This window comes from Dicentrarchus labrax, unplaced genomic scaffold (assembly GCF_905237075.1).
Source record: "Dicentrarchus labrax unplaced genomic scaffold, dlabrax2021, whole genome shotgun sequence".
In the NCBI taxonomy this organism is placed as follows: Eukaryota; Metazoa; Chordata; class Actinopteri; family Moronidae; genus Dicentrarchus; species Dicentrarchus labrax.
In genome coordinates this window covers 2,586,758-2,597,892 of record NW_026136714.1, presented here as the reverse complement: position 1 = coordinate 2,597,892, position 11,135 = coordinate 2,586,758, and the positions used below count along the sequence as shown (strand labels likewise).

General features: G+C 42.0%; 2 protein-coding genes across 3 annotated transcripts; both read right to left on the bottom strand.

Annotated features, from left to right (window-relative positions):
• slc7a4 (solute carrier family 7 member 4) lies at positions 1-7,389 on the bottom strand. Of its 2 annotated transcripts, none has more exons than XM_051422022.1 (5): positions 7,253-7,389; positions 5,004-6,067; positions 4,184-4,890; positions 3,891-3,999; positions 1-2,158 (listed from the first exon to the last, which is right to left on the bottom strand). In XM_051422022.1, exons 2-5 carry the CDS (start codon positions 5,995-5,997, stop codon positions 1,953-1,955), a joined length of 2,016 nt encoding a protein of 671 aa, XP_051277982.1. In that variant the 5' UTR covers positions 5,998-6,067; positions 7,253-7,389; the 3' UTR covers positions 1-1,952. The 2 variants fall into 2 exon arrangements, with proteins under 2 accessions (XP_051277982.1, XP_051277983.1); XM_051422023.1 differs by lacking the exon at positions 7,253-7,389 and adding an exon at positions 6,531-7,076.
• Positions 7,390-7,625: 236 nt separating this feature from the next.
• dgcr6 (DiGeorge syndrome critical region gene 6) lies at positions 7,626-10,978 on the bottom strand. The gene is made up of 5 exons (XM_051422050.1): positions 10,521-10,978; positions 10,249-10,409; positions 10,026-10,126; positions 9,789-9,929; positions 7,626-9,625 (listed from the first exon to the last, which is right to left on the bottom strand). The coding sequence occupies exons 1-5, from the start codon at positions 10,622-10,624 to the stop codon at positions 9,548-9,550; spliced, it is 585 nt and encodes a 194-aa protein (XP_051278010.1). The 5' UTR covers positions 10,625-10,978; the 3' UTR covers positions 7,626-9,547.
• Between the last annotated feature and the right edge of the window lie 157 nt (positions 10,979-11,135).

The following is an 11,135-nucleotide window of genomic DNA, read 5'->3' as shown; positions in this document are numbered from 1 at the left end:
TTTAGAATTTTGTAAATGCTGCTTCAAAACATTTATTTTTCATGTATAACACAGTCTTTTGCATTTAATACAGACATACACTATAACAGAAAGATTCAAGAACTTAATGTGCAAGTACAGAGTACAATTCTATTCAGGAGTAAGAAAAGAATTGGATAACTGTGCTTCCTGGCACAAAACAGACAGAGAAAGAGGTGTGAGAACGTTCAGCTTTAAAAAAGCACCGCAGTATCAATATCCATCACTGGCCCTGACATCGAAAGCATAACTGTGACACAAAATGACCAGATAATAGTTTTCAATGTGCAAAGTTGTACAAAATTCTCTGACTCCTTTTGGAAATTATGCCAAAATGCCTCCTACTGTTTGATCTCTTCATGTTTGTGTTTTGGTTTAATAATTAGAAAGCATGAATTGTTAAAACTGATAACTTTGACTTTGGAATTCAGTCTGCATTGATTACAACATCTTTAAGGCCATTGGTTTCTTGTGTAACACATGCAAACACAAACTGAAATGAATAAAAACATATTTTTTAAGTATATTTACCTATATGTAAGAAAAACTAAAGCCTCATGTTCACTTATTGACACCGTTGTTTACAAGTGTTGGCTGTGGGAATGTTATCAGTATAATGTGAGTGTTCTCACATGTGTGCCGCCTTTCTCTAATCTAGGTCAGGCTGCAGACTGACCACAGGGAGTGCTGCAAATCTGCTGGGATTACGGAGGCCTCACAGAGATGGAGCACATCCCAGGTTTAACAGACCAACCAATGTCTGCCTGCCTACCAATATTCTACCCTGTGTGCGTGAAGATTCCCACTCAAAAGGTTTGTGCTTTCCTTATGTGTCCAATAATCTAATTATCTCTCAGGTTATCCCAGGAAATCAGTCATATGAAGTAAAAGCTCAGTAATCTATGTGCTTTGATTTCTAATCTCATGCCAACAGGGGAGAAGGAGAGAGGGCTGCTGTCCGTGAGAAAAGACTGTGCAAGATCAGTGACACAAAAAAAACAGGGTCATGGGACAAGATCTAGGAGATTAAGTCAAGCACTGAAGGGTTGCTCAGCCACTTAAAAGGTGAACGTAAAAGAGGTAAAACATGTATAACAAAACTGACAGTGGCAGAAACATTAAACTCAGGAAAAAAAGGTAATGAAATCTGAATGAAAGCAAGATATCATTAGTAATAATAGAAAAATAAATACATATTTTAGAATATGGGATTAAATAATTTGCCAGAAACCACTATACTTAGGGGAATCTATGAGTAATAAAAGGAGGAGATGGACTAAGAGGATCCAACTGATTAGAGCCTGTCTTTGGGGAGAAGAATTTGAGAAAAAGGCAAAAATGTAAACTCACAAAAGTCTGTGCATTCCTCTGCTTACCTAAGAAAACATGCAACAAATGAATGCTTAAGATGCTCAAATGATATCTTCAAAAATGCAGTGTTGCATTCCACTTTGTTGACAAAATGACAGTTTTGGTGAATGTTGATTTTCCAGCTCCAGATCTGTGTTAACATTAAAAAAAAACAACAACACTGAGTGTATTTAACTAAAAGTACCATTTGTCACAAAGTAAGCACCGAATTGAACCTATAACCATGTGGATCCTGACAAACTGGCAAGGTTGCAAGAAAAGAGCTGGTCTTAAAGGATATAACACAACGTTGATGCTAGGAGTTTACAGGACAGTAATAAAGCTCTCTACTGTACATTCGAGTATTACAAGATATACAAATATGCTTCACAACGAGACAGAGAGCGTGCATCCCACCCTGTGGTGTGCTTACATTTGCAGAGCAACGAGTACAGACTGTGGCAGGCGGGGTCCCACGCTAAAGGAAGTGAGAGATACAGAGAGTACACGAGTAATAGTACAGCGTATGAGTGGTAGACAACAGATAATACCAGGCAGTAGTACTGACTATGTTTGGTCACACATCATCTCTTTCCTGCGTACTCCTCAGCTGTCGAGGCAGTCGAGGGGTTGATGTGGTCCACTTGTCCATCGGGCTGGACAGGCTGCACTGTCTCTACCAGGCTGCCGCTGGGTAGCACCACGTACCGGGCGGCCATGTCTTTGGGCTGCAGCTCCCGCATGCCCTCCTTACTGTGCCAGATCCCGTAGCCAAAATACACAAACAGACCTGGGAAAGGGACAGTAAGAAACATTTGTAACTGGAATGATTCAAAATTAAAGTCTGGGCATGCTGTACGCAGATGAGTAGGGAGAGAAGTGTCTCCGCATGGGATTAAAAGGTTTGGTTAGTGAGATGTTGATGACTTTTATGTTATTCAATGTATATGTGTTATAACAACCCATGGACAGACTTATTATAAGAGCTTTGGTGTTACAATTTTTGCCCCCTCCATCTGGAGAACTCCCCCAACACCTCTGACATTCTCCCTCACTCCCATCTTTCAAAACCACACTCAAAACCCATGTATTAAAATCTGCTTTTAATCCGCGATCTATCACCCCCCCATCCCCCTTTTTTTCTCCCTTTTTCCAATGGCACACTATGTTTTTTTTATGCTGTTGTGCTTCTCCTGTTTATGTTGTTGTTGTATGTATTTTTAAATGAAATAAATTAATATTAATATATATTAAATGCTAAAGTCAGCATGTAGACATTCTCACAATGACTACGCTAACATGTTGAACACAATCATAGTTTAGCATGCTAACATTTGCTAATTAGCAATAAACACAATATGACTGCAACTAATGATTATTCTTGTTCTGCTGATTATGACTGACTGATCAATCGTTTTGTTATAAAATGTCAGAAAATAGTGAAAAATGTTCGAGGTGATGCCTTTAAATGTTTTGTTTTGTCAGTTCAAAATCCAAAGACATTCAGTTTAATAGGGTATAAAACATTTTCTGCCATTTTTGTATGAAAAATTACTTAATAACATTAATCGATTATCAAACTACATGGCAATTATTTTCCAGTTGATTGGCTAATTTATAAATATTTGCAGCTCTAAAACACAAACTAGAGCTGACAGGACTGTCATTGGTTTTGCATATATAGTCATTTATTTCGTCATAAAGTATTAGACAAATTTAATTTTGATGATGTCACCAGATCCGACTTTTTCATTGCTGCTATTAGGTAAAAAATTATTTACTGTATTTCAGAAGCCCTTAATATGTCTAAAGTTTTATATTTACTATACAGTACTTTTTTCAATTTGAATTTACTCTTTGATGTGATATTGATTACTTGGCTTTAACTCAACCCAATCTCTGAGTGGAATGAAGAAATCCCACGCTTTCGTCCTTCAGTGGCCATTATGGAAGGTAAGTGGCCGTTTCTTTCTTTCCTTTCTCCAGGGAACCGAAAAGAGCCCAGCCAAGGGCCCTGTCAAGTGTACTATTCCATGCGTGTGCATCTTGTTAACTTGCTGCAGTCTGACAGCAGTGTTTAAATGGTTTACTGGTCCAGAGAACCCTTAAGCTAATGCAGCTAATCATGTTTCCCCAGTGATCCCCCGCCTACTGACAGGGCATTAACGCTGCCCGACCACCATCTACATCCTCAGAGGGTTGCTGACAAAAGGGAAAAGTTTCTCTATTTCATTAAGAGAGCAGAAAATGTTTAATCTGATGACGTAACACGTGTGTACATTAAGTTCACAAGCAGCAGAAGGCAGATGTTTTAACTACTTTTCATTTCACATGATGTTTGCACTGTGGATTTGTCTACCTTTAAGTAACCAAAATGACCTTAACAACTTATATATACCCAGTGCTTACAGTAAATCAAATTTCTCACCTTTAAAGTTGAGCAGGAATCTGTTTGAGAAACACTGAAACAACAGTTTTTTATTCAGCCACTATGTTTCCCATAAGGTCTGGTGCCTTCTTACCTATAGCGATCCATACGGTGAATCGAATCCAGGTTAAAGAGCTGAGCTTCATCATGAGGAACACATTAAAGAGGATGCTGGCAGCTGGAGTCAATGGAACCAAAGGTACCTGTACATTAAAATGAAAGATCAGTCATACACCTATCATCATTTATGCACACAATAACATTTGGCTTCAAATAGATGTATTTATTTCATTCAGATTTCCTGTCCTGAAATAATGACCGCAGTATTCAATCACCATATTACACATATAGTTGCGTTATAGTTGTAAAAACCATAAAAGAGCTGACCTGGAATGTTTTGCTGTTGGTTTGTGGCTCATGAATCCATATGAGCGCCAGGCTGAGAACATAAGCTAAGCTAAAAATCACCAGCAGCATGGTGAAGCTCCAGATCGGCAGCTGCAGCTGTTTGGTTCCAAATTCTATCACAGCACAGAGGGAGACCGAGCTCACGATCAGAGTCAGCACGCTGAAAGCCACCACCTCGCCCGGCTCACAGTCCCCCACCAGCCTGCCCAGGTAGGGTTCCCAGTAGGCCTTCAGCTGCCCTACCCCACGCCGCTCTCTCATCGTCTGCCTCTCCACCAGCTGGAGTTTGTCAGAGAAGGACTCGTACTGCTTCAGCTCCCCGCTGTCCTCGGCTATGGTCTGAGACTCTGAGGGGGCAGGGGAAGGCTCGGCATTGGGGTTGGGAGATGTGGAAGCGCTTCCCTTGCAGTTGGTTTTCTCAGGCTGGAAGCGCAGCACAATAACGCTCGCTGCCACAAAGGTGTACGCCAGGAGGGTGCCGATGGACAGGAACTGAACCAAGGCCTCCAGGTCAAAGATGAGAGCCATGGTGGCCATGAGGACCCCAAAGACCAATATAGCATTGACAGGGACTTTGGTGACAGGATTGACCCGTGCAAAAATGGAGAAGAACAACCCGTCCTCTGCCATGGCGTACACAATCCGAGGGAGGGAGAAGAGATTACAGAGCAGCACTGTGTTCATGGCTAGAAATGGGAACAGAGAGTCATAAAGTCAAAATGTAGCACTGTGCAATACTACAATGCAACCATGTAACAGACATTTGAACTGTCCTTCTCAATTAAAAGTTGACACTCACCACAGATGGAACCTACTGCCACAATCACTCCTGCCCAACTGTAACCACGGCGGAAGAAAGCGTCTGCCAGAGCTGAGTTGGGGTCCAGTGTATGCCAGGGTACCATTAGCGTGAGCACTGTGGATACCAGGATGTAAGCTGTTGCAGCCAATGCGAGGGAGATCGCAGTGGCAATGGGAACGGCTTTCTGTGGGTTCTTTGCCTCCTCACTTGAGGACGCAATTACATCAAAGCCCACGAACGCGTAGAAGCACGTGGCTGACCCTGCCAGTATTCCAGACAGCCCAAAAGGTGCAAAACCTCCTTCTTTCTGGCTCCAATTGGCTGGTTCAGCAAGCATAAAGCCAAAGACCAGGATGAAAACAATGACGGCCATACTAATAATGGAGAAGATATGGTTGAGGTAAGAGGACACTTGAACTCCAAAGGAGATGAAGAACGAGGCAACTATTAGAATCCCTGCTGCAAGGACGTCGGGGTAATGGGCAAGGAAGGGCACGTTCCACTGCATGATGTGTGTCTCCGTGAAGTTCTGGATGGCGTGGTTAAAAATGGAGTCCAGATAGCCACTCCAGGCGCGTGCCACGGCAGCGCCACCAATCATGTTCTCCAGAATCACATTCCAACCAATGAGAAAGGCCCAGATCTCTCCTACAGAGACATAGGTAAACATGTAGGCGGATCCTGTTTTGGGAATGCGTGCTCCAAACTCTGCGTAACAAAAGGCGGCCAGTAGAGACGCAATACCTGCAAAAATGAAAGATATGATGACAGCAGGCCCGACCATGTCTTTAGCCACTGTTCCAGTCAGGACGTAAAGCCCGGAGCCCACCATGCCGCCGACTCCCAGCAGAGTCAGATCCAGGGTGGAGAGGCAGCGTTTCAGCGACGTGGCCATCATGTCATCATCCAGTGTCTTGAGTCGGTTCAGTTTCTGACAAAGGCGCACCGCTGGGGTGCAGCCTCTCGGACAAGTCGCCATAGTTTCGGACATAGACAGGCCAGCTGGGCAGGATGGCGTTGTAACAATCACACTGGGTCCATTACCTGTCTATGAAGCTGACCTGCAAGAGAAAGGCACACATCAGAAGAAGAAAGGCTAGTGCAGGTTTGACTTGAGCTGCTGGATATTCCACATTCAGGTCAAATCAGTAAACTCAGAATGGTGGTTAATGCACTTTGCTGGACATACTGTGGTATAGGGTCTGCAGGATGAGGTCTGGTGTTTGGCTCAAAACATTTTACACAATGCTGATAGACACATATGTGAAGAACCAATCTATACTAATCCAATTTACTCAAAGAATAGCTTCTATATTTAAGGAAATGATGTCTTCATCCTTGCAGCCTGTGTAATGACAGCAATGGTGACATGTAATGTAATTTGGATTTAACACAATTTTAAAGTCATTATAATAAGATCTCCTGAATTCTTTTATACATTAGACCCAAATATTACATTTCTGGTTGTATTAGCAGTACAATAGTAACGATATACTTTGTAAGTAGATGTAAAAACATATTTACTTGCAGTAAATCATTTAAAAAAATAAAATAATCCCAGTCAGTCAGCCTTTTTAAGATGTAGTCTCTCTGTCTATTCAACACTTTCAGTTGATCTGCCTTATCTAGATTTTGCAATGAGGCCTTAATGTGTGCCACTGGTCATCCATCACTCCGCACCGGGCCGGCCCACGTCATCTTAAAGGCATCCGGTGCGCCCGTGCGTAAAATAAAAGCCTCAAGCGCAGTCACGATGGGAGATATGTTTGATTTGTTTGACTGCCGACAAAATGTTGAGCGCTTTTTCATCCCCGAGAAGCAGTATTTATCTTCCCGGCCCGGGCGGTGCAACATCCGATTCCTGCCCCTCGACAGGCATATGGCGACAACAGGATGCCTCCGTTATAATTACGTAACGCTTTATTCCCCCTCTAGAAATAAGACCAGTGCCATAAACTACACGGCTCGTTCACTGTGTATATTCGTTTCCAGGATATATCCAAGGTCACACACACAGAGAGAGAGAGAGCACACTAAGCGTCTTTATAATGCCAAATAAATTATTTATAACAAAATGGAAACGCTAAAAAGAGGATCGTTAGACTTCCTCTCTCTCTCTCTCTCTCTCTCTCTCCTGGATGTTGTGGAAATGCGGAGCCACGTCGCAGGTGTGAAACTGAATTCCCTTTTACAGCCACGAGAAGAGAATTATAAGCAGTTATAACATAGGGAATGTAATCATTTACCGTTGTTGTGGAGGGTCGGGCATGTGTGCGCTGCGGGTCCGGGGCTGCTAGAAGTTGCCGGGTCGCATCGGCTGGTGATGGAGCAGAAGGTGCGCTGAGGAATAAAAGCAACATGCACTGCCCGGACTGCTTCTTAAAGGCACAGTCACCTTTCTCCTCCTGCTGGAAGGGCTTCCCCACTGCGCCCCGCCCATATTACAGCAGGAGAGGAGATTATCTGGAGCCAGGGGTCCCAGGGTTGGAGGGGGTGGGTGGGGTTAGTCCCCGGACTGCATGCGGGCGCTGAATATGAATGTGATCACATTTGAGAATCATGCATTAGGCTGTATAAGTAGCATACACAAAGTAAGCAGCTTAAGTAAGTAAAAACAAATCAGTGGCAGAATGGATTTTATTGCCAAGTAGAGTTACACATACAAGGAGTTTGTCTTGGTATAGTGGTGCATAACAACATAGAAAAATATGAATTAAAAAAATAGAGACAATATGTACAAATATGAAAGGAGACAATGTGTACAATATGAGCATTATTGAAATAAATAAATGAAGAGCTGTTCAGTTTGCAGGAATATGCAAAAATATTGACCGGGGGAAAATTCACAGTATGATGCATAAAATCCAAGAAATGTGTTTTAATGTAACTAATAAAATTCATGTGGTGGCATGTTCAATTCTTAAGTAAATGTATTTCCACCACTGTAAACAGTTCACAGTAAAATGGTATTTCAATGGTTAAACTGACAAATGGATGTTATAAAAACAAAATTCAAATACAACACAAAACAGAATCCTGTGTCCAGAAGTCAACTCCAGCTTTTATACCAAGGAACAGCCAGGAGGACAACCGGAGATATAGGGCCATAGTAGATCACAATGTAGTCAGGTGCCTCACCACACAGCCTTTATGTGTGATCATAATAATCTTACACATATAGTAATGAGTGTAAAGAAGACTGATGTGATAGGAGAACATATCCATCAGAATCTAAGACACAATATAGGCCCAGGTCTGCCAGTAATGTTACCAATTCAATGTGTTGATGAGATTTATAGTCTGGTTAAAGGAAACACCAACATTTCAAAGGTCATGCCTTACTGGTGAAGAAAATAACCAATGTGCAGATAAATACAGGGGCAATAGTCTGTTCAGCCTCATCCAATCAAACGATCCCTAAGTTAATTGGCGCTAAATGAAGTGTTGAGCAGTGGCAGCCTCCCAGTGAAATTGTTTTGGAACCCAGTGCTACACAATTTGGCTTTTTACAGCACTCAATTCTGTTAAATTATTTACAGAAGACAACATTTAGTTTGACATTTGTATTATGAAAACAGATCTTCATATAATGGACATACTAACAGTTGATGCTACAGTCCATACTGTACCTCATATCATTAACTAAATTGTTCATTGTTGTTTATTTGTTTATTTATGTGGGACAGTAATGTGCACCCGTCGTATAAACACAACCAAAAGAAACTGAATAGATTAAAAAAAAAATATTATACACAATGGTAGAAAAAAATAAAGTAGGAAACGTTTCACAATACTGTTCAAATAAACAATAAAGTTTGTTCATAGCAGAGCCAGATCACTGGAGCTGACACATGTCACACCTTGTTTCTAGTTTACACATTTGAAATTGACATCCTGAGGCCGGCAGTAGCTGTATTCAGTGGACGATTTAAATAAAGAGCAGGTTTTCACACAAACCTGCTTTCACCCTCGCGGAAGACATTTGGGGAAGGTTACAGGTTTCAGCTTTGTGACTACTGCTGCTCAGTTTGTTCTCTGTGTACACACACACAGCAATAAAATATTACTTTTCCCCAAAGGCATCAGGAGGCTCTTATGGAGAGACAATCTCATTGCAGGAAGGTCACAACATTAATTCCAGTTACAGAAAAATTTGTCCTCGGGCAACAAATCAACCCTCCACAGTTTAATTTCTGGCAGAGTCTTCTCTCTCATTGCTCTGCTTCAATGTGTATATACACTGCATCCTTCAACAACTTCCTAATTTCACAATGTGTAACATGGCATTTAAGTGCTTTACATTCTATGTTGTCCCAGACTGCTTCTGCTCTCCTCCAGGACTGGAAACGTCCTACTTGAACACTGGAGAACAAGCCTTCTCCTGCATGTTTTGATGGTGAATATTACACTTATAACAACAAGTGAACCTTTCCCAAAGAGACCAATACCACACGTTGCCCGACACAAATGTGAGCATACATCCTCTGTGGCCAATCCTTTTCTTTTTCCTGTCTCTCTTTTAGCACAATTAGACCTCTTTCTCAAAGGAATCCAGACTGAGACTCCTTCTGCTGAAGCTTGAGGATCAGTTCAAGTAGGTTCATCTGCATCGTCAGCTCCTGAAACAGTTGAAGAGCCGTTGGTTAGGACACACATCGCCATCTTCTGGACATGCATCTGCATCACAAGTGCACGTATTATGTGTGACCCTACAATTTGTGGTGTTAGTAGTGCATTTGAGCTACAGTGAGTGGACAGGTGGAGACAGGTGGAGATGTTAACCTGAGGATTAGTGGTGATATAAAACCCAGGGACTCCAGCCTTCTCCAGGGTGTTCTGCTGGTCTATCACTTTTTGATCCATTTCCGCAACAATCTTCTTATCCATCATTCTTTGTTCCTCTCGCACACGGATTTCCAGAGCCTGATAACAAAAAAAAAAACTCACAACTGTTAGAAAAAACAGAAATAACCTACAACCCTGTCAGCAGTGTGAGGTATAAGGACTCCAGTGTCTCACCTCTATCTCTGCTTGTTGGTTGGATTTGAGAAGCGCAAGGTTGTGAGACTTGCATGACTGCAGAGCGTCTTTGTTCTTCCGTAAAAGCTCTTGTTTGAGTGCTACACACACACACAAAGAAAAACCAGTCAAGCATCCCACTGACATTTACAATTACAAGCTACGGGTCTGTTCCTGCTTTTGAAGGGGATTCCTAACAGGCATGGGCTTGCAGAACACAAACCTTGGTGTTCGCCGTGCAGCTTTTGCCTCTGGTTGTACAGATTTTTCTCTGTCAGATGCTGAATATCCAGGAGCCCCTGCACAATCTCATACACCGTCCCATCTATGAGTGCTTGAGCCAGGTCACTCAGCGTGTTGTAGGAGAGGCGCTGCTGGAAGGAGCTGTTGGATGGATGGATGGAAACAAAACAAGAATCAACAAAACTGCAGTTATAAGTGGCCCAAACTTAAAACTGAGGCATTTACTGGCCCTGAAAGGTAGGACAACATCACCTTGGTAAATCTTTGACTAAGGTTTGCAGTTCAGATAAAAGGTAGTAATGTCTTTCCTGTTGTTTTGTAGAGTCAGCTCCAAGAACTCCTGGATAACCATCCATCTCTTTACCCGGCACACATTCAACTAGCTGCAAGTACCTGCTTGGGCTAACTAATCAAACTATTATACAGTTAAAAGTTCACAGAAATAAGACAACTTGGCGATTTATAGGAGGCTGCCCTGCTTCTACTGGTGTTTCCAAGTGAACAAAACGCGGTTTAAAGTTTCTAAAACAGACATAAAGGGAGAAAATGAGTGTTTTAGCTCAGAGTTTGCTCCGTTGTTTATTAGCTTCTCATTCACTACGGAGGACCCCTAAAGTAGCTGGCTGTCAAGATGCCTGTCTGTAATTACGCGTGCAGTAGCTCAATGTGTACGCCAGGTGGCGCATTGTATCAAAAGAAGAGGACCACACGCTCACCAGGTATGGCCATACGTTTACGGAGATTACTAATTAGTACAACAACGCAGCTAAAAAAAAAAAAAAAAAAAAAAGGAAATAATGTCAGCAATTAAGAGATTGCAAACAATGTGAAATATTAAATTTATTTATTTATTCAGCGGGCTTGTTG

What these genes read in the sequence shown, in the direction of transcription:
- dgcr6 (XM_051422050.1), bottom strand. Translation starts at nt 10,624, where the DNA reads ATGGATGGTTATCCAGGAGTTCTTGGAGCTGACTCTACAAAACAACAG. An exon ending in TTAGTCAAAGATTTACCAAG is followed by an intron (nt 10,410 to 10,520) that starts GTGATGTTGTCC and finishes TCCATCCAACAG; the next exon opens with CTCCTTCCAGCAGCGCCTCT. An exon ending in GCTGCACGGCGAACACCAAG is followed by an intron (nt 10,127 to 10,248) that starts GTTTGTGTTCTG and finishes GTGTGTGTGTAG; the next exon opens with CACTCAAACAAGAGCTTTTA.
- slc7a4 (XM_051422022.1), bottom strand. Translation starts at nt 5,997, where the DNA reads ATGTCCGAAACTATGGCGACTTGTCCGAGAGGCTGCACCCCAGCGGTG. An exon ending in GGCAGTAGGTTCCATCTGTG is followed by an intron (nt 4,891 to 5,003) that starts GTGAGTGTCAAC and finishes TCCCATTTCTAG; the next exon opens with CCATGAACACAGTGCTGCTC. An exon ending in CCAACAGCAAAACATTCCAG is followed by an intron (nt 4,000 to 4,183) that starts GTCAGCTCTTTT and finishes TTTAATGTACAG; the next exon opens with GTACCTTTGGTTCCATTGAC.